This window comes from Lithobates pipiens, unplaced genomic scaffold, assembly GCF_037356315.1.
Source record: "Lithobates pipiens isolate NorthernLeopardFrog02 unplaced genomic scaffold, aLitPip1_a1.2 Scaffold_13, whole genome shotgun sequence".
Lineage (NCBI taxonomy): Eukaryota > Metazoa > Chordata > Amphibia > Anura > Ranidae > Lithobates > Lithobates pipiens.
The window spans coordinates 116,266,672-116,288,988 of NW_027507718.1; the positions used below are offsets into that span (position 1 = coordinate 116,266,672).

The following is a 22,317-nucleotide window of genomic DNA, read 5'->3' on the forward strand; positions in this document are numbered from 1 at the left end:
CACCAATGACAAATCTGTTCTATCTCGGGTGAACCGAATATCCTGCAAATTGTTTCTCATCTTTACTGTAACCGTAGTAAGTGAGCAGTGTTTCTAAACTAGGGTTCTTCCAGAGCTTGTTAAACAATTACCTTGTAAAACAACCCATTCAGTTTAAAATTAAAAATGAAAGTTAAAATATTGGTGTATAGATATAAAAGTACATTGTACCTTAGTTTGCCATATATATCTCACTTTCCCTCTGTTTGCTGCATTAGAGCTGGGTGGAAGAGTAGCAACACACTGATCTTCCCAATGATTTGTTGTGCAGTGGGGGGGGGGGGGGGGGGGTGTCAGGACAAGTCTGCTCATTGGAGGAGAGCACACTGAGTTTCCAGCACAGCTAGAGAACTGACCATGCTGCTCTCTCCTGCTTCATCTGGTCAGTTTTTAATAGGAAAGCAAGGGGACTGGCAGAAACACCAGGGATTTCACACAAAGGAAGCAATACAAAGAGAACAGGATACTTTCTCATACAAGCATATGATTGGGTCCTGGGCAAACATTTTCTTGGGACATACGAAAAATAAGTCGGCTCCAAATCAGTTTTCTGCAGCAGATCATGCAGCGATTGAAATTGGTTGCCAGAGATTACAGCCTATCGTTACCGCTCACTGGTTTTGAGAGATTACATCAGATTACTACTGTTCACTGGTTTCTACAGGTTACTGCACACCATTACCACTCACCGATTGGGTTGCTAGAGATTACGGCACGCCATCACGGGTCACTGATTAGGTTGCTAGAAGTTACTGCACACTGATTCCAATAACTCATCCAGTGTGCCCCTTCTGTAAGTTGCTCTGGTCTAGACGCTGCTTTATCAATCCACCCCCTCCGCTGCTGACAGAAGGGTGAAGAACAATCACAGCCCACTCTGTGTCTCTCATCTTAGCCCTGCTGACCAGGGAAATGGCAGGGGCACAGACCGAGACCGGAGAAATGGCGGAGAGGGGCTGCGGGGGACACTGACAGGAGAAGAGGCAAGCAGGGGGGGAGGGGGGAATACTGACCTGCTCTTCATTTAACAGTCGCTGGTGACTGACTGGGAGAAGTGGGATGAGCGAGCTCCGGAACATACAGCCCACAGCTTGCCTCTCCCCTGTCAGTCAACCGTCCAGGAGAGCAAGTGGGCAATTGGCTGCACCCTCTACACAGGATGAATATTTGCGGGCAGTGTGAGCTCAAGGAGCAGTTGCTTTTGGGGCCCCCCAACAATGATTGGGCCCTGGGCAACTTCCCCTTTTGCCCCCTGTTAGACGGCCATGCATACAAGTACATGGTACAGCAGGCACATATCAGGAATATAAAGTGTTTTATTATAATGTTTTAAGTGTTCTTGAGAAGTGGAGCGTTGATTTCATGGCTTATTGACTTTTACTGCCTTGGATGTCAAATATTTTAGGGACAATCCTTATTTTATTTTTTTAGATCTTTAAATTTTTAGCAGGGATTACTGGAGGCCTGAAAATTATTTCAGGGCTTCTGTTGGGGTAAAAAGGTTGAACAACCCTGCTATAGCATGTGAGTAGATCAGTTTTAGTCCTTTTTAAGATTGTTTACCTTTTTAAAGTGGAAGTTCACCCTAATACTAAAATCTCTAAATCTACAGGCATCCATGGTCTAAAGCCTCATACACACGATAGGACTTTGTACAAACTTTCCCTTGGATTTTTGTACAAAGGGCGTCGGCCCTGAAGTTGTATTGCATACACACAGCAGGACTTTTTCAGCCAACTTTCACCAAACCACGTGTTTTTTCTGCTCTTTACCGCCACCTTTGGTCAACTTCTGTATTGTTGTCTGATCTTTTGCATTGGTTCTGAGCATGCCTGTTTGCACTTTGTACAAAAGTCCTATGGTTTTCTGTACACACGATCAGACTTTGCTCTATCGGACTTTTGTTGCCAGAAAGTTTGTCCGTTCGCACAGCCAACAAAAGTCCGATGAAAACCAAAAAAGTTTGTCCGATGGAGCGTACACACAGTCGGATGTTGCTCCGAAACAGCTAATTTGCATGTTTGTTGTCAAAAAGTCTGATCGTGTGTATGGGCCTTAAGACTAACCTATCTAGCCCTGTAAAGAGGAAATTGCTATACATACTTTTTCTGAAGCTGCTCCGGTCCAGTCTCCAGTGGCGGAAGCTTTGCAGAAAAGACAGCCAATAAAGGCTCGGAAGTGATATCACCCATAGAGTTAATATGGGGCTTCTGTTGTCTGCTGCCGCCGCTTACAGCTCAGTTTAGGACTGAACCAGAGCGGCTTTAGAAAAAGTATATATAACTATTATTTACAAGGCTAGATAATTTAATCTTTGTTGATGCCAGGAGATTTAAATATTAGGCTGAACTCACACGTTTTAATGCATTCTCTGCATTGAGGTAAAGAAGCTTCTGTGTCCTGGATCTTTTCCCAACGTCCACCCCCTGCTCCCCCTTTACACATACCTTATCCTGATCTCAATCCAGCACAGTGCGTGAGTAAAGTGGCTCTCGCCTCTCTCCCTCATTGTAAGGAAGATTGACTACCTACTTGTTTAGTGGGTACTTGAAGCACCAGCGGGGGAATCCCAGAAAAGGATAGATGGGGGGATGCTCTGTGCAAAACCAGTAAGTATAACGTTTATTTTTTAATTTTTTTTGTATTTTTAAATTAAAGCTTTAGAACCTCTTTAAGCCCTAGAACTCATTGCAGTTCTTGCAGACTGTCATCTTTTAGAGCAGTTTATAGCTGAATATGTGAAAAGGTGTTTAGAGCTCCAGTGTCAGTGAGAAGAGGGAGCACCGACTATGGCTGGGCCATGGAAGCCTATAAATGACGCTTCAGTAGTTCACAGCAGTAGTTGACCGCCTCCCTCTGCACAAGGAAGCCGGAGCTACTGAATCACATGGCTGGACCAGATAAAAAAAAGTATGTATACAAGATATGCAGTAATTGATATTGATTTTGTAGACCAACTTAAAGTGGAATTCCGGCAAAACCTGAATTCTCTTAAAAATGCTCCCCTCCTAACGCCTATGCCGACTAACCTGTGTAAGAAAGATCTGTATACTTGCCTAGTTTCAGGCCGCTTTGATTTAGTCAAGGCATCCTGCTCCCCTCTCATCCGCCAGTGGCTGCTACAGGGGAGAGAAGGGAGCACTGACAATGGATGGGCCATAGGAGCCTATGGGTTGTGTCGCTGCTCCCAGGCAATTGCAGCTGTTGTCATGACCTCTCCTGCAGCCAGACCTGGCAGACACAGGAGATTGACTGGACCAGAGTAGCCTGAAAATGGGTAGGTTTACAGATCGATCTTAAACGGCTATGTCAGAATAGATGTTGGATGGATTTTATTGTGCCTAGACATATATTTCAATTTTCTAATTCCAGGATTACAATTTACGGTCAGCAATCCTACGTTTATATCCCTGGGTTGGAACTTAAGAATACAGTGCAGTATAAAGTAATATAGCTTTTAGAGTCTATTTTTTTATTTTTATTTTTTACACGAACTACCTTTGATAAACAGAAAAGAAAAGCCTGTTTTTCTGAGCCATTTATTAGATTCACTTTCTGCTGAAGCTCACAGAATAACTTCCCACTGTTTTCCCAATGTGACAGATCAATGTGGTCTCCTTTTTTGCCATTTCTTCTGTTATCTTTGTAGACAGCTCTGCAAAATAGGCTTGAGGTTAGTCTACCTATTTGCAGTTATTTCCCTGATTTAGCTATTTTTTTTTTTTCTAATAGATTCAATTTTACCAGTTAATTTTCAAGCTTGTGCCACTGGTGTTTAAATGGCATGATCTTAAAAAGCAGTAATTGGATATCTTCCCTAGAGGGTCCCATTTTCATTTTGTAAGATCGCTGTTCAAAGTGTTGCATATCTACAGTGCCTTGAAAAAGTATTCATACACCTTGAAATTTCCACATTTGTCATGTTGCAACCAAAAACTTAAATGTATTGGGATTGTATGTGATAGACCAATGCGAAGTGGAAGGAAAATGATAAATGTTTTTTCAATTTTTTTTTTTTTTTTTTTCTTTTTTACAAATCTGTTAAGTGTGGTGTGCATTTCTTTTCCGTACCACTGAGTAGCTACTCTGTAGAACCCCCGTTCGCTGCAATTACAGCTGGAAGTATTTTTGGATATGGCTTTGCACATCTAGAGTGACATTTTTGCCCATTCTCCTTTGCAAAATAGCTCAAGCTCTGTCAAATTGGATGGAGAGTGTCTGTGAACATCACTTCTCAAGTCTTGCCACAGATTTCCAATTGGATTTAGGTCTAACTTTGACTGGGCCATTCTAACACATGAATATGCTTTGATCTAAGCCATTCTATTGTAGCTCTGGCTGTATGTTTAGGGTTGCTGTCCTGCTGGAAGGTGAACCTCCACCCCATTCTCAAGTAACTTTCAGACTCTAACAGGTTTTATTCCAAGATTGCCCTGTATTTGGTTTCATCCATCTTCCCATCAACCCTGACCAGCTTCCCTGCCTGCTGAAGAAAAGCATCCCCACAATATGCTGCTACCACCATGTTTTATGGTGAAGATGGTGTGTTCAGGGTGATGCGCAGTGTTAGCTTTCAGCCACACATAATGTTTTGCTTTTTAGACCAAAACGTTTAAATTTGGTCTCGTCTGACCAGAGCACCTTCTTTTACATGTTTTCTGTTTCCCCCACATGGCTTCTTTCAAATTGCAAACTGACTTTTTATGGTTTTCTTTCAACAATAGCTTTCTTCTTGTCAATCTTCTATAAAGGGCAGATTTGTGGAGTGCATGATTAATAGTTGTCCTGTGGGCAGATTCTCCCACCGTTTAGGTGGACAGCCATGGCTTGGTAGGTTTGCGGTTGTGCCTTACACTTTTTTTTTTTTTTTCCCTTCCATTTTTGGATGATGGTTTGAACAGTGCTTTGTGAGAGATGTTCAAAGCTTGGGATAGTTTTTATACCCTAATCCTGTTTTAAGCTTCTCCACAACTTTTATCCGTGAGATGTCTAGTGTTGGCCTTCATGTTGCTGCTTTGTTCATTAAGGTTCTCTAACAAACCTCTGAGAGCTTCATGGAACAGCTGTATTTATGCTGAGATTCAATTACACACAGGTGGACTCTATTTACTAATTGGGTGACTTCTCAAGGCAATTGGTTCCACTAGATTTTAGTTCGGGGTATCTGGGCTGAATACAAATGCATGCCACACTTTTCAGATATTTTGTAAAAAAAATTGAAAACCATTTATCATTTTTCCTTCCACTCCACAATTGTCACTTTGTATTGGTCTATAACATAAAATCCCAATAAAATAATTTTACTTTTTGGTTGTAACATGACAAATGTAGAAAATTTCAAGGGATATGAATACTTTTTTTTTTTTTTTTTTTTTTTTAAGGCACTGTATCAGCTGTGTTCTTGGCAGTATTTTAGCAAGCAGCAGTGTGTAAGTAAATATTGCACCTGAATAATTAGGGATGCACCGAATGGGTTTTTTGGTGCCGAAACCGATACCGAAAATGAAAAATACACTAGGCCGAAAACCGAAAATCGATACCGAAACAGCACCGATACCGAAAATGACTGTTTTTAAAAAATATTTTTATACAGGAGGTGGTCAGACTGGGGACATGGTACAGGAGGTGGTCAGAGACTGGGGACATGGTACAGGAGGTGGTCAGAGACTGGGGACATGGTACAGGAGGTGGTCAGAGACTGGGGACATGGTACAGGAGGTGGTCAGACTGGGGACATGGTACAGGAGGTGGTCAGAGACTGGGGACATGGTACAGGAGGTGGTCAGAGACTGGGGACATGGTACAGGAGGTGGTCAGAGACTGGGGACATGGTACAGGAGGTGGTCAGAGACTGGGGACATGGTACAGGAGGTGGTCAGAGACTGGGGACATGGTACAGGAGGTGGTCAGAGACTGGGGACATGGTACAGGAGGTGGTCAGAGACTGGGGACACGGTACAGGAGGTGGTCAGAGACTGGGGACATGGTACAGGAGGTGGTCAGAGACTGGGGACACGGTACAGGAGATGGTCAGAGACTGGGGACACGGTACAGGAGATGGTCAGAGACTGGGGACACGGTACAGGAGATGGTCAGAGACTGGGGACACGGTACAGGAGATGGTCAGAGACTGGGGACACGGTACAGGAGATGGTCAGAGACTGGGGACACGGTACAGGAGATGGTCAGAGACTGGGGACACGGTACAGGAGATGGTCAGAGACTGGGGACACGGTACAGGAGATGGTCAGAGACTGGGGACACGGTACAGGAGATGGTCAGAGACTGGGGACACGGTACAGGAGGCATCCCCCATTGCAGCCAGTGTGCCCCATTGCAGCCAGTGTGCCATTTTGCAGCCAGCCTGTGCACTGTGTGCAGGGAAGAGAGCCGCCTCCGCCGCCTGTTTGATGCCAGTGCCGGGAACATCACAGCTTTCATTTCAATTGCTGTGTGTTCCCGGCCGTGCGCCGTCACACGCAGTCCCTCCCCTTTGTCCGGGCACTTTGATAGACAGATCATCCGTCCAATCCTGCGGATGATCTGTCTATCTAAGTGCCCGGACAAGGGGGAGGGGCTGCGTGTGACGGCGCACGGCTGGGAACACACAGCAATTGAAATGAAAGCTGTGATGTTCCCGGCGCTGTTATCAAAAAGGCGGCGGAGGTGGCTCTCCTGCGCTATGATGGGCGTCACCAGGGGCGGGGCGGAGCCCCGCCCCCCACCCAGGCCACGCCCCATTTCCGGCTCCATTATCGGCCGTTTTTCTCTTTCGGCAAATTGCCGAAAAGGGCATTTTCGGCCGATATGTTTCGGCGGCCAAAATTTCGGTGCATCACTATGAATAATTTGATGGTATTGCAATTCCAATTCATTGGCATTCTTGTCTTGATTTATTTGCAGTACAAAGGTTTTTGGCTTCTGAAAACTGACATTTCAGCAGCAGAGAGATGGATCGATATAGTTTTTTTTTTTTTTTCCCCCCCAATAAAATTTTAAAACTATAATTACAACAATCCTACTAGTATCATAGTTCGGTTGCATAAAGACAGCAGTCCATCCAGTTCAACCTGAGTGAGTGTCTACAATTGTCCCTATCCCTGTACATTGTACACTCACATCGGTCCCTACCCTCAATGAGCCCACAATCCAAGGTCCCCATTCATATACTAGGGCCAATTTTAGACAGAAGCCAATTAACCTACCTGCGTGTCTTTGGAGTGCGGGAGGAAACCGGAGTACCCAGAGGAAACCCACGCAGGCACAGAGAGAACATGCAAATTCCAGGCATGTAGTGTCGTGGTTGGGATTCGAACCAGCAACCCTTCTTACTGCTAGGTGAGAGTGCTAACCACTACACCACTGTGCAGCATGTTATTGTAGGCATAGTAAAGCCTACAATGGGAACAGAAAACCAGTCGCAATGACAAACAATTAGTATAAATTTTAACACATGGAGTGATCAGGATCCTGAATCCAGAGATACAAGTGTATGTAGATTTGAAACACATCTATCCTATATTTATCAAAGGCCTGTGGCTTTTTCCTGAGATCATTAGTGAGTTTGTATAACCGATTGTCAGTAATCAGTTTACCAGATATTTTTTAGCAGTCATTTTAAGGTGAAAGTTTATTCTAAAATGATTTATTACCCCCACTTAGTGGACACAGAAAAAACCCAAAAAAAACCTGGTAACCAGTTACTGACCCCCTACCTTAAAGTTTATCTAAAGGCTAAACCTATACATCATAATCATGCTTGCTAACGTGATAAAACCCACCCCTGCCATGGTGCAGGTTCTTTTCTGTTTCACTGTGCCCCTTGGGGTACAAAGAAGCCATAAAATATTTTCAAAAATGTTCCCTGTTCATGAACGGAATGTCCAACCTGATAATTGGGTCAATTCAGAAAGGAACTTAATTCTCCCAAATTTTTTGCTTAACTCTCTATCCAGTGGAAAGCATTCACAAAGAAGTGGCCTATCTCTGGGTTTGATTGTGCCATCTGTCTTACATCTCGCTTTGCCTGAAGATGATTTTTATTTTATTTATTTTTTCCTTCAAAGTTTGAGGATTTTAGAAAGTTTGAGACACCCTTAAAGTGATTGTTAGTTTATTTAAATAAAGCTTTACAAACATGTTTTACTTGAGGCTCCTCCTCAAGGACTGCAGCTGTCTATGGAGGCACTCGTGCTGGCTGGCTCCCGAGCCACTGTCTGCTTCAGACAGTGCGAATTGGCCCCAACCCCTGCTCCCTTTATTTGATGGACAGCTGTGGAAGCCAATTGTTCCCATTATCATCGTTATACCCTATGTGGGAGGGAACGCAGAGAGCTGCTGCTCTCATGCACGACCCTGGATCGGGCTGTTATGTGTGAGGGGGGCAATCCTGTGATGGAAGGTGTTTGTGTGTTTTTTTTTTTTTTTTTTTTTTTTTAACCTTAATGCATCCTATGCAAAAAAAACTTAGGCTTTAGAACCATTTTAAAGGCTCTTTTTACCCTTGCAGGCAAAGCCTTGCAATTTCAATGTCAAACTGCAGCTGATTGGACTAGGGCAATGAACAACCAACATGACCCTGTTTTTCAGGATTGTGTTAACAGAGCAGTTATACAGCAGTGTTACATTCTGCTTTGCCTTTTTTTTTTTTTTTTTTTTTTTTTTTTTTATGTGGATACCCTAGAATATTTCATGAGACAAATTTCCAGAATGGTCCTTATTTCCATTTACGTGTGCAGAATCTTGTGGCTAAAAACTTAGACCGCTAAGTTGCCTGTGAAAAGTACCTCACTTGTATGCCTTTTCCATGAAAACAGCTGTTTGGAGAGGCACTGGACCAGGTCATTAAAGATGTCACAGAAGGAAAGGTTTTTCTCATTGGAAGATTCTAAAACCCACCCTTGTCAGTATCTTCTACCTCCTCAAAATACAGCGCACCTAATTGCTCTACCCAGGCTTCAACTTCAAAACCTAAGTTCACCCCTTTCAGCTCAAGACTTGGCAACAAAGCCAAGCAAGTCTTTTCCCTCGCCCTCTCCCCAATGAAGGTGTGCCCTCACTCCTATAAGTTGAGGAAGACATCATTTTTTTTTTTTTTTGCCTTCTTCTGGGTCCCAGACCTGTGGGTTCATTCGGTGATTTCAAAAGGGTACAAAATAGAGTTCAACACTCTACCCCCTGATTGCTTTCTTCTCTCAGATCAGCCAAAAATCAAAAGGGCAGTCAGATTTGCAGAATATCCTGAACCATTTTGCCAGTACCTCTGCAAAACAGATTCAGAGGACTTTATTCAAGCCTGTTTATGGTACACATGACCAAACCCCCAAACCCCCCCCAATTCTGGATTTAAAATACCTCAACAAATACCTTGAAGGAAATGAATGTCCTAAAAGAAAATTGAACAATCTGTCTAGTGCAGCGGACTCCAAACTGTGGCCCAGGGGCTTGATGTGGCCCTTTACTTGTCCTTATCTGGCCCCTGGGGAGCTATTTGTCCCACTGACAATGGGGCATAATTCTTGACACTGACACCAATAATGGGACACTAGTCCTCCCACTGATATCGACAACGAGGCACCATTTTTCTCGTGGACACCAATGATGGGGTATGGTCGATAATGTCAGGACATTTTCTACTCCTACTGACCACAATCTGGCCCCTGTAATGTCTGAAGGATAATAAACTAGCCCCTCGTTTAGGAAGTTTGGAGACCTCCTGGTATAGTGTGTGGTTAGCTTTTAAAGGCCTGTGTTGACTGGCCCTTAAAATATTGTACTTGCCTGCTTTGTGCAAGTGTATTGCACAGAGTGGCCCATTGCCACCTTTTTGGCAGTCTCCTGCTGACGCTGTTCACGCCTTCCTCCAATCGACACCATAGCAAGCCGCTAGCAGGAGAGCGTTCATTTTGGGCTGGGTGTCCATAGACGTACACGTAATCTGTAAGCCATGCCCCCCACTCCCTAGGAGCTCCTCCCAGCAGCAGGAGCCTATGGTTCCCTATGTTGCCTGTGTCTCCTGTGAGACGAGAAAGTGGAGAACTGCTGCAGCCGGGACAATGCTGGGTTGAGGCGACGTGCCAGGTAAATGTTTAGGGACCAGTTGAAAATATAGTGGGGTGTTTTTTTTCCCTTAATGCATAAAGAGCATTACAGTAAAAAAACATTTTGACTTTAGAACGGTTTTAAAGCAGGTGAAGTGTAGATCTGCAGGTCAGATGCACCTGTCAATGTTAGGAGTCCAGTATGTAACATCTTGTTAGCTTCTGAATGGATTTCACATGTAATGTAGTAAATACGGTATTGCCTAGTAATCAGGTGTGTCGTCTTCAGGTCTTTGAGCAAAGATGGTCACTGAAGAAAAGCTATTCACTTAATGGAGCTTACCATTTTTTAAATCCATCAGTTTTGTGAGATTCTGACAGTGCACTTAAAGCGGAGGTCCACCCTAAAGTCTTCATCTTCCGCTCATTGGAACCCGACATCCCCCCCCCCCCCCGGCGCCACAATTGGCACCTTTCAGGGGGGAGGGGGGTGCAGCTACCTGTACAGTACAGGTATCTGCACCCACTTCCGGCGTAGATTCTGCAGAAGCTACGCCCCTTTCCGCAGAATCTACACCCCTTTCCGAAGGTCCCCCACTGCCTGCTGGGAAACACACGGATCCCAGAGACAGCGGGGACCATCCTTATTGCGCAGCGTGACTCGCGCATGCGCAGTAGGGAACCGGGAAATGAGGCCGCAAGGCTCCACTTCCTGATTCCCATACCCAAGATGGTGGCGGCGGCAGCACCCGAGAGACGATCGAGAGATCGGCTTCGGGTGCCGACATCGCGGGCGCGCTGGGCGGGTAAGCGTCATTATTTTAAAAGTCAGCAGCTGCAGTATTTGTAGCTGCTGGCTTTAAAAAAAAAAAAAAAAAAGGCGGACTCCCGCTTTAAGAGTAATTAATAAATAATGCTGGCTTGGTGTAATTTACAATTGGTGAATTGTTTTACAGAACAGACGGCCCTCCGTTTACCTCCCCACAAGAGAATACCCTTCAGACCAAAGTAAGTGTAATGTGTTATACCATGTTCTCTTTTTGCTTTGCCATTTAAAGGATATTTGCTTATTAATGTTTATTTTCCTCCTGCGCAGCCACAATGCAAAAACACATGTTTTATATATATAATTATAAACACAAAAATGAGTACACCACTCACATTATATCTTCATGTGACAAATGAAAGAAGAAATGACACTTTGCTACAATGTAAAGTAGTGAGTGTACAGCTTGTAACAGTGTAAATTTGCTGTCCCGTCAAAATAACTCAACCCAATGTCTAAACCAATGGCAGCAAAACTGAGTACGCCCCTAAGGGAAAATGTCCAAATTGAGCCCAAATTGTCAATATTTTTTTGTGGCCACCATTATTTTCCAGCACTGCCTTAACTCTCTTGAGCACGGAGTTCACCAGAGCTTCACAGGTTGTCACCGGCGTTTTCTTCCACACCTCCATGACGACATCACGGAGCTGGTAGATCCTTGTGCTCCTCCATCTTCTGTTTGAGGATGCCCCACAGATGCTCAATAGGGTTTAGGTCTGGAGACATTCTTGGCCAGTCCATCACCTTTACCCACAGCTTCTTTAGCAAGGCAGTGGTTGTTTTGGGTCGTTGTCATATTGTGATACGGCCCTGTGGCCCAGTCTCTGAAGGGAGGAGATCGTGCTGTGCTCAGTATGTCACAGTACATGTAGGCATTCATAGTTCCCTTAATGAACTGTAGCTCCCCAGTGCCAGCAGCACTTGTGGAGCTCCAGACCATGCCGCTCCCACCACCATGCTTGACTGTAGGCAAGACGCACTCGTCTTTGTACTCCTCACCTGGTTGTCGCCACACACACTTGAGACCATCTGAACCAAATAAGTTTATCTTGGTCTCAGACCACAGAACATGGTTCCAGTAATCCATATCATTAGTCTGCTTGTCTTTAGAAAACTTCAGGCTTTCTTGTGCATCATCTTTAGAAGAGGCTTTGGGTCGACAGCCATGCAGACCAGGTTTATGCAATGTGCGGCATATGGTCTGAGCACTGACAGGCTGATCAATCACCCACCCCTTCAACCTCTGCATCAATGCTGGCAGCACTTGTCTATTTCCCAAAGACAACCTCTGGGTATGACACTGAACACGTGCACGCAACCTCTTTGGTCGACCATGGCGAGGCCTGTTCTGAGTGGAACCTGTCGTGTTAAACCATTGTGTGGACTTGGCCACCATGTTGCAGCTCTGATTCAGGGTCTTGGCAATCTTATAGCGTAGGCCAGTGATGGCGAACCTTGGCACCCCAGATGTTTTGGAACTACATTTCCCATGATGCTCAACTACACTGCAGAGTGCAGGAGCATCATGGGAAATGTAGTTCCAAAACATCTGGGGTGCCAAAGTTCGCCATCACTGGCGTAGGCCATCTTTTATGAAGCGCAACTATTTATTTATTTATTTATTTATTTATTTTTTTCAGATCCTCAGTTTTTTGCCATGAGGTGCCATGTTGAACATCTAATGTCCAGTATGAGAGAGTGAGAGCGATAACGCCAAATTTTACACACCTGCCCCCTATTCACACCTGAGACCTTGTAACACTGAGTCACATGACATCGGGGAGGGATGTACTCACTTGTGTTGCCAGTGGTTTAGACCTTAATGGCTGTGTTGAGTTATTTTGAGGGGACAGCAAATATACACTGTTATACAAGCTGTACACTCACTGCTTTACATTGTAACAAACTGTTTCATCAGTGTTGTCGTTAGGGCTGAAACAACTAATCGATTAATCGACAACTAATCAATTATGAAATTAATCGATTACTATTTTCATAATCGATTAATCATCCAGCAACAAAATGGGGTTAAAGTTAATGAGTCTGATATTTACCAGATTGACCCTTTAATATTATATGCACTATATATCCCCTCTAATGGTATATGCGCTATATATCCCCTCTAATGGTATATGCGCTATATATCTTCTGTCTGTTATTCTCAGAGTGGATTAGATATTTTGCTCCCTACCATATAGTTGGTTATTTATATTCACCACTGCATATAGAGATTTTTTTTTTTTTAAATTGCCTTTTTTTTAAACTTTACATATTAACTAAATTATACACCACACTTTTTTTTTTTTTTTTTTTTTTTTTTTAAAGGTCATTAATCGATTAATCAAAACAATAATCAGGCAACTAATCGATTATGAAAATAATCGTTAGTTGCAGCCCTAGTTGTCACATGAAAAGATATAATAAAATAGTTATAAAAATGTGAGATTTGTTGAGATTTTTGTAAAACCAATTACACAAGCAGGAAATTTATGTTTCTGGGGAGTGGTCAGTACACATTCTGTGTACAGAACTCCTTTGAAAAGGAACAGTAATTTTTAACATTCAATTACAATATGACTTGAATCGCAATTGTACATGCTATATTTTTTTATTTGCTTTCCTTATTGCTGAGATGTACTTCCATGTTACTTTGTATGTGTAATATATTGTAATGTTTTCCTCCTGCAAGAAGGGGGGGGAAAAAAACATTCCCTTCATAGTTTCTTTTGTTTTCAGTCATAGTAACAGAAAAAACAAATATACTTTTGCGTTACCTACACCAACAATGGGACAAAAAGGTAAGGATATATTTCTTTTTCTATTCCTTCTGTTTTTTTTGTTTTCAATAAGGTATAACTTTTTTTTTATTTTTTTTCTCAAGATCCCTCAATTGGGTTTGAAGTAAATGATCTTGCAATGCTTTTCTAATCAGCTGAGATTAAAAAATGTTGTTTCCTACCAGGACTAGCTTCCTGATCAGAGCACTTTTTACAATTTGGCACTGCGCAGCTTTAACTGGTAATTGTGCGGTCATGCAATGCTGTACCCAAACAATGTGCATACTTTTTTTCCCCCACAAATAAAGCTTTCTTTTGGTATTTTATCATCTCTGCGTTTTTTTTTTTTTTGTTTTTTGCAATATAAACGAAAAAAGACCGAAAATTTGGGGGGGAAAAAATTGTTTTCTGCTAAAATACAAACTCAATCTTAGTCGTACATTTAGGCCAAAAAGCATTCAGCCACATGTCTCGGGTAAAAAAGGAAAAAAAAAAAAAAAAAACGATAAGCATATATTGGTTTGCAAAAAGGTAGTGTCTACAAACTAGGGTACATTTTCAGGAATTTACACAGCTTTTAGTTTGACTGCCCATCTTTCTTGAGGTTCTAAAATGGCAGGGCAGAACCCCCATTGACCCCATTTTGTAAAGTAGGCAGCCCAAGGAATTTGCTGAGAGGCTTGTTGAGCACATTGAAAAAAAAAAGTGATTTTAAGTGATTGAAAATGGGAAGAAAAAAAAATACATTTACACAAAGTTGTCACTGAAATGATATATTGCTCAAACATGCCATGGGCATATGTGAAATTACACCCCAAAATGCATTCTGCTGCTTCTCCCGAGTATGGGAATATCACACGTGTGAGACTTTTTGGCAGTCTAGTGTCATGCAGGACCCCGAAAACCAAGCACCGTCTTCAGGATTTCTAAGGGCGTAAATTTTTGATTTCACTCCTCACCTTTCACTGTTTTTTGAGGCCATGAAATGCCCAGATAGCACAACCCCCCCCCCCCCCCCCCTCATTTTGGAAAGTAGACACCCCAAGCTGTTTGCTGAGAGGGATGTTGAGTATTACAGATCGCTTTTTGACAGTTTTGAACAAAAGAAAAAAAATCCCTTTCTTCATTTTCCAAAGCAAATGAGAGCTGCAAAATACTCACCAAGCCTCTTGGCAAACACCTTGAGGTGTCTACTTTCCAAAATTGGGTAAGGCAGGGGGGGGGGGGCCTATCTGGGTATTAAAACTGAGGAGTGAAATAAAAATTGTACGCCCTTAGCCTGAATGCGCTGATTGGTTTTTGGGGTCCTATACGTGGCTACGCTCCCAAAAAGGCTCACACATGTGGTATCCCTGTACTCTGTAGAAGCAGCAGGATGTATTTTGGGGTGAAATTCCACATATGCCCATGCCACGTTTGAGCAATATATTTAGTGACCGCTTTGTGAAAGAAGGAAAAAAATAAATTTTATAATTTTCCCGAAACTTGTGGTAAAATTATAAAATATTCCATGGACTCTACATGCCTATCACCAAATAGCTTGGGGTGTCTACTTTGCAAAAAAGGGTAATTTGGAGGGTTTTCAACTGTCCTGGCATTTTATTCATTTATTTTTTCTTCATGCAGCCTATGGGGCTGAACAAAAAGATCAGTGGGTATGCCCCCCATTAAAATACTGCCCTGCATCCTCCCACTTCTAATCATGGGCATGCATGCACTTTTTTTTTTTTTTTTTTTTAACTGTGGTGAAATTACAACTGTAACGGCTCCAGGTTTGGGTCTCTCAAAATGCAATGGCATCTTTGGAGACTCTGAAAGTGTGCTTTAGTCTATGCATTGCTGTAACCTATGCTAATACTCCCACTAGTGTGAGGTAGCATTCAAAACATTCACCGATGCAACGACCAGGTTGGCCAGGACAGGAGGGACAATAATAGCAGGTGTCACGCCTATATCCGTATTTCCTACAGAGACAACGTTTTTTCTTTGGGGTGATCGTTGGATGGGGGGACCAGGGAGGACATGTGTAAAATGCCTCTCGTGCAGCCGGCTTTGTGCATTTGGATTGGGAATGTGGGGCACAGCAACATCTGGAAACAGAAGGGCTGTGACAATCTCTTCCTGGAATTTAAGGAAGGCTCCAGTTCGTCCTGACACTTTGTATAGCACATAAGCGTTCAGCAGAGCCAATTGGAATAAGTATACAGACACTTTTTTTTGTTCCAGAGTCTGGCCTTACGGGCGTTTGGCTACGGCGCCAACATCTGGTCGTTGAGGTCCACCTCTCCCATGTTAAGGTTGTATTCGTGGACACAGACTCCACAACACTAGTTGCTGTTTGAATTTGGACTGCGTGAAGGGAGGACAGAACGAAAACCTTTTCCGATTTTTATCCCTCCACTTCACTGTGAGCAAATTATTACTTCTCAAGCAGGCTCTCTTCCCCCGTCGGTCGGGACTCTGAAAACCACTGGGGTAAGCCCAGGCAATTAGATCGCACGGTGCCACATGCACAAATTACATGATCAAACAAGTGGCATGCTTGTGTAATTGTCCATGTACAAGTGGTACTCCATTCCGAATAAGGGTGACGCTAAGTCCCACACAATCTTACCAGTGCTCCCTATGTAGTTTGGGCAGTTCTCCGGCTCCACGTGACTATCTTTCTCCTCATAAACCATAGAACTATATGTATAGCCTGCGGCCCTGTCATACAGAGCTTGTAGATCTTGACTCCATATCTGGCACGCTTGCTGGGAAGATACTGTTTGAAAGGCAAGCAGCCAGAAAACTTAACTTAATCAGGGACACAACGCAGACAACTTGGTCGGGAGCAAACAAGGCTGCAAACTGTTGGTTGAAACAAGGGACCGAATTTTGTGGAGCAGATCATATTCAGGGTCACCCAGAGGACCACAGGGTTCACTGTCATTAAAATTCATAAACCGCAAGATCTGCTCGTATCCAGCCCTGGCCATGGATGCAGAGACTATGGGCATATGATGAATTGGGTCAGCAGTCCAATATGACCGCAGATCACTTTTTTAGTTATGCCCATGAAGAGGGACAGTCCCAGAAAGGTCTTGAATATGGAAACAGTAATGGGTTTCCATTCTCTTGCAAGGGTCAAATGAGGATTAGCAGCGATGACGTGACCAGTATACAAATTGCTTTGGTCCACAATAGATCTATAGAGCTCTTACGTGAAAAACGGCAAATAAAAATCCAAGTGACGTAAAAACAGTGGCTGCGGGACACTACTTGTGCTAGCCACTACACCAGCTTGAACTGCACTTATAGGACTCTCCACATCACCACGTGTTACTACAGTGCCTTTTTGACTACGACCAGGGTGTACTAGGCTGCTGGTGCTTGCCAGTTCACCAGAAGGATGAATGGCACTAGTACCGACTCTGCTCCATATGAGAGCCCTACGGTTCATTTCACCTCAGCAAAAGAATGGGGTTGGGTATGCCTGACCTTAGCAGGGACCACTACTCCATCTGAGCTATCTGTTGGTAGTGCTGCTGTGTACTAGATCATATTCTGAGCCTGAATCTGACAGATGGGTGATGTCCTCTTCATTAATCTGTCGTGCTCAGAAACATGTAGGCCTCTTCACTAGTGTACCTCCGATTGGACATTTTGGCTTCTAAATTTACTGGTACCATTATTGAAACTCACAGGAAAAAGGAGCACCTGATTGTCAGCGACTGCTTCAATCGCTACCAAAAAAAAAACTGGTAACGTTTGCAGCGATCAGGCCTGACGCTGCGAACACTGCAGTTTAGTAAGTCATTGATACTGCACATGGGTGGGCTGGGCGGAGGGGCTAAACGCAGGTGCTAGCAGGTATCTGGGCTGAGCCTGCTAACTCCGCACTTTTGGGAACCCTAAACTACTGGGGACGCTAGTATAAATCTGATAAGATCAAAGATATTGATCCGTTCAGACACTATACTACTAAGGGAGGTGTATGGTGCGTGCATGGGTGTTGGCTCTACTGGCACTAATCTGATGCTGTCTGGGGCTGACACAGCCCCGACTGACGCTAAAACCTAACTGATGTCACCCGCCTGGCGTTCAGGGTGTTAAACCTTTATTGGGTAATATATGGCGAGTGCTCCAACGCTATAAAAAAAACGAAAAAAAATAGAAACCACATTGATTTTAAATGTTGCATCCCCACTATATTTTCTTACATACAGTTTATTATACAAATGTGAATACCTTCTTTTCTTTAATCGTACTTCCCGGGACACAGAGCCACAGTAATTACTATGTGGGTTATAGTCCACCTTCAGGTGCTAGACACTGGCACACCCTAAACAGGAAGTTGCCTTCCTATATAATCCCCTCCCACTACTGGGAGTATCAGTTTTCTCGCCAGTGTCTAAGGTGTTGATCACAAGTGAATATGTGCTGTGCTGAGCTCCTCTGGAGCAAAATTTGCTGGAGCTAACTATGCAGCCGGATCCATTCAAGTGTCTTTTAGGCCGAATTGAATGGTACCTGGGCCTCGTATCTGAAGAAACCAGGTTTTACCTGTAACTCTTCTCTTTTTAGAAAGCTGGACCCCGGGGTCCAGTACTTTTGGAATTAAAGCCATAAAGTGCTTTTATAGGTCCAGGATTGTGGGTTTTCCGAGGGTCCCCGGTTCCTGAAGGTTTAACGGAACCCACTGTGAAGGGTGCAGATTTGGGTCTGTTGGTTTTACCACAGAGAACCCTGCGGCGGGAAAGGTAAGTGGAGTTTTTCTAAGGAATTTTTTAATTTTTCTTATGAAATGTCTCCTTTTAAAGTAAATGTTGTCACGCTGTGTCACAGAAGCAGCAGACTTTTCTCTCTCTTTTTTTTTTTTTTTTTTTCTTCTCCCCTGGCTAGCAGGCAGATCTCCGGTAAGTTTGGGGGTTTTTTCTTCCTCCCAGACACCCCCACCTGAGCTGAACTTTCTCTCTTCAAGGGGCTGAGTATAAGGGAAGATTAAAAACTATCGGCAATGCCATTTTGCTTTCACCGCCCCTACGCAGCGGCTTCCAGGTCTCCTCCACACCATCGCTCCCTCACTCAGTCAATCCCAAAATTGTCGGAGAGACATAAGGGCAAAGAAGAGCATGAAAGAGGTTTTGGTGATACAGGCATTTCCTATTTGACACATTTACTATTTGAATCAAGCTAAGCATTAATAGTAGCTGGACTAATCTTCAAGCGGTAGATAAGATTTCTTCTGGTAGTACCTCTGCTTTGTGCATTGGGCTATGGTCAGAAGGGGGGTTGAAACGCCCCCAAGAAAGAGCTAAAAATGTCTCCCTCAAGCTCTTTAAAGCCTACTCATCTCTACAAATGGCATCCTCTCCTGAGAGGGGATGGCTGGTCAGTGAGCACCAGGGCCATGAAATGCCTGCAACTGTTTTTAACAGTGCAGCCCCTGTATGATTGAAAAAAAAAAAAAACTTTAGCGACTTTAATTGTATCCCATTATTGGTCAAAATGTGACATGTTCTCTTCCATTACCCAGGACCCTTAAACTGAGGAACTAGGGGCAGGAGAAGACAAATTCCCTCGGGACCATGGTGAGGCTGATGACTCCTCTTCTGAGGTGTCAAATGCAGGAGAATCAGCCATTCCAATCTTAAGTTTGATTGAAGATTTCTTGCTGAATGATCGTTCCACATTAATGTACCCTTAACTGAGTGTTTGGGTCCGCTAAAGCCTCCTCAAGCTGTGCATGCCTTTTCCTGTCTATTCATTGTTGGAAAAGCTTTTTGTGTCTGAGAGGATCACCCAGATAAGCATTTCTCCCCCCCCCCCCCCCCCCCCCCTCCTAAATTTCAGACTTTAGCCTATGGTGGAGGAAATTCACTAAGTAGGGTATACTGGCAATTAACTCTGCTATATTCTTTGTGAAATGCTTAGGAATGTAACGGATAAAGATGTAGAATTCCTGTTGAAGGAGGAAAACATTTTTTTTCTGATTGAGTTATTGAGTGTTTCAGCCTGCACTGACAGTAATTGCTTAATCATTGAGAGACCAGTTTAAACAGGTGTTCAAGGTTATCCTGCTCAGCAGGCCCGGTGGCAGACTTATGTTTGCAATAGCTGCTATGAGAGATTCTATCTTTCAGGCCTTGCGACCTTTGCTAAGTGCCTTGTAGCCCCTAGCTAATCTTCCTTTTTGTGGTGAAACAGCTATTTTGGGGATGTTTTGGATGATACATCCATAGAAATTCTAGTGGAAAGCACCCCTTTTACCATTTTAGAAAAGGAGTAAATGTGTATTTGTTTTAAAGCTCCTTCTCTTGTGCCAGAGGCATCAGCCTCCAGGCAGTCATGGCAGCTTCCACTGTCAGGTTCAATTGAATAGGTGGAATTCTGCAGTTCTCAAGGATCTGGCAGGAAGAGTTTTGAGACGAATGTGGGACTTCCTCAATAGCTCCAGGGTACAAACTGGAGTTTCAAGAGTTCCCGTCTCCTCATTTTTCACAAACATTTCTAAGGGTCCAGTGAAAAAGAAAAGTGATCATGGGGGTCCCCATGTAAGAACAGTTTGGTTCAAACCTCTTCTCTTTTTTTTTTATTTTTTAACATTGACAAATCTGAATGGACCTTCTGGATCTCAAAAATCGAAATTCAATTCCTGAATATAACCACTCTTTATAGTATGGCATTGATCCAAATCGGTTATCTCCATCCCACAAGGAGGAGAACTTCTGGCGCCAATCGACATCACACTCATACCTCCATATTTCAAGTAAGCAATCTTATAGAAACATAAATATCAAAGTCCCAATGATATTAAGTCCCAACAATATTGCAGCAGCGCTTTTTTTTTTTTTTTTTTTTCTTTTTTCATTCAAACCTACACATCACTTCTTCAGATCCATATGGCGTAGTAGACGATGAAAAAGAGAGAAAAGAGTCTCTCGTGATCTGTATAGCTTCCACCCACGGTTCACCACGTGTGGTAAAAAAGCCTCTTTTGGGGGTACACTCACCAGACCCAATAAGCAATTACACTTTGAAAGCATAAGCTTTGACACATCACTTTTCAGAATTCACCAACCATCCACTAGATGTCAGGATTGATTTCACCAGGGCTCCAGGGAATACATAGAAAACAATGTCCACATAGCGTAATCCCGTTTCAAACTATTTTATTAATATTGCCCATTAACCCTTAATATGCGTACCATATAAATAATAAAATGAAGCATGTAATCAAAAGTACACTGTGCCTGCAAGAAGAATCGTCCGCCGGAAAACCAGGAATATCCACCCGGAAGTTTCCCCTTTTGTCAGGGTGGCTGGAACGCTCTCGTGAGGTGCAGGCGTCACTTCCGGTAGGTTACGGCCTTGACACGTTTGGTCATATCCCGGCGTCATCTGAGGGAGTTATCATACCTCTATATGCCGTTTTCCTCGCTCACTAGTAATATGCACTTTTCATGGTGGAAAAAATTCATATTCAGTGTGTAGCTCTGCTTTCTGGCCCAGCTATTCCCCATGAGTGTTTACAATTCTGGCACTTCTAGCCAGATTAAGGGCCCAAGGTATAACTATTATGTTTTACCTATTCGATCTGTTCTTGATAGACCAGTCAGTAGCCTGCTTAGACCAAAGTATGGTCACCACATTCAACTACCTGGAATATCTAGGCTGAATTCTCAACCTAGGAGAAATCTTCTTTAAAACCAGGAAATAGGCTAAAATACTTGGGTCCGATCATAGGTTCACCCAAAAAAAGGGTATTCTTACCCCAGGCAAAGATCAGGGCCATAAAGGAACTGATTTAATTGGTCAAAGCAAGATGAATTTCAACTTTGCATAAGGTTGTTGGGAATGATGGTTTCATTCAAGGCCATTCCTTATGCTTGGTTTCATTCGAGACTGCTGCAAAACAGTATCCTATCGGCTTGGAACAAAGGGTTCAAGCTCTGCATTCCCAATGTGTCTGACTCCAAAGCCTACGGCCACATCACCCTGATAGTGCCCGATCTCGTCTGATCTTGGAGGCTAAGCAGGGCTAGGCCTGGTTAGTACCTGGATAAGAGACCATCTGGAAATACCAGGTGCTGTAGGTTGGGTTGAGCCTCAGTTTATGGTTAATATCCAAAGATCTACTAAGGGGAAAATCCTTCAGTTACCTGGGAAGTGGTAACATATGCCAACCTTTTTTGTTCTGGAAGAGGCAACTGTCCAAAGTGGCCCAAATTAGAAATGGCCTTGCCCATTAACATTATAGAAATTCAGGCAGAGCTCTTGGTCCCGAGGGCCTGAACGTTCAGTTTACAGTATTGTCCTACCAGGATTCAATCGGACAATGCCACAGCAATGGCCTATATTAATCACCAAGGGGGCACAAAAAGTTGTGTGGCCCAGAGAAAGGGGAATCGTATCCTATTTTGGGCAGAAAACAATGTGCTTTGCCTATCGGCAGTCTTCGTTCAAGGAATAGAAAATTGGCAGGCGGACTACTTGAGTCTCCAGCAGTTGTTCCTGGGAGAATGGTTCCTTCACCCAATATTTTCCTGTCAATATGTCAAAAATTTTGGATCCCAGACATAGATCTGTTTGTGTCCAGGTTCAACAAAGAAATCGACAACTTTGCGTGGAGAACAAAGGATCCGCTAGCATG

General features: G+C 43.4%; 1 protein-coding gene and 1 pseudogene across 1 annotated transcript in view; both read left to right on the plus strand.

Moving 5' to 3' along the window:
* DDA1 (DET1 and DDB1 associated 1) overlaps positions 1–22,317 on the plus strand; it is a 48,984-nt gene that overhangs the window by 19,425 nt on the left and 7,242 nt on the right. Inside the window, exons 3-4 of the mRNA XM_077475421.1 lie at positions 11,036–11,087; positions 13,642–13,703. Of these exons, the coding sequence (XP_077331547.1) occupies positions 11,036–11,087; positions 13,642–13,703 (114 nt within the window). The remainder of the gene's footprint in view (positions 1–11,035; positions 11,088–13,641; positions 13,704–22,317) is intronic.
* Positions 21,645–21,763, plus strand: LOC143979551 (5S ribosomal RNA; annotated as a pseudogene).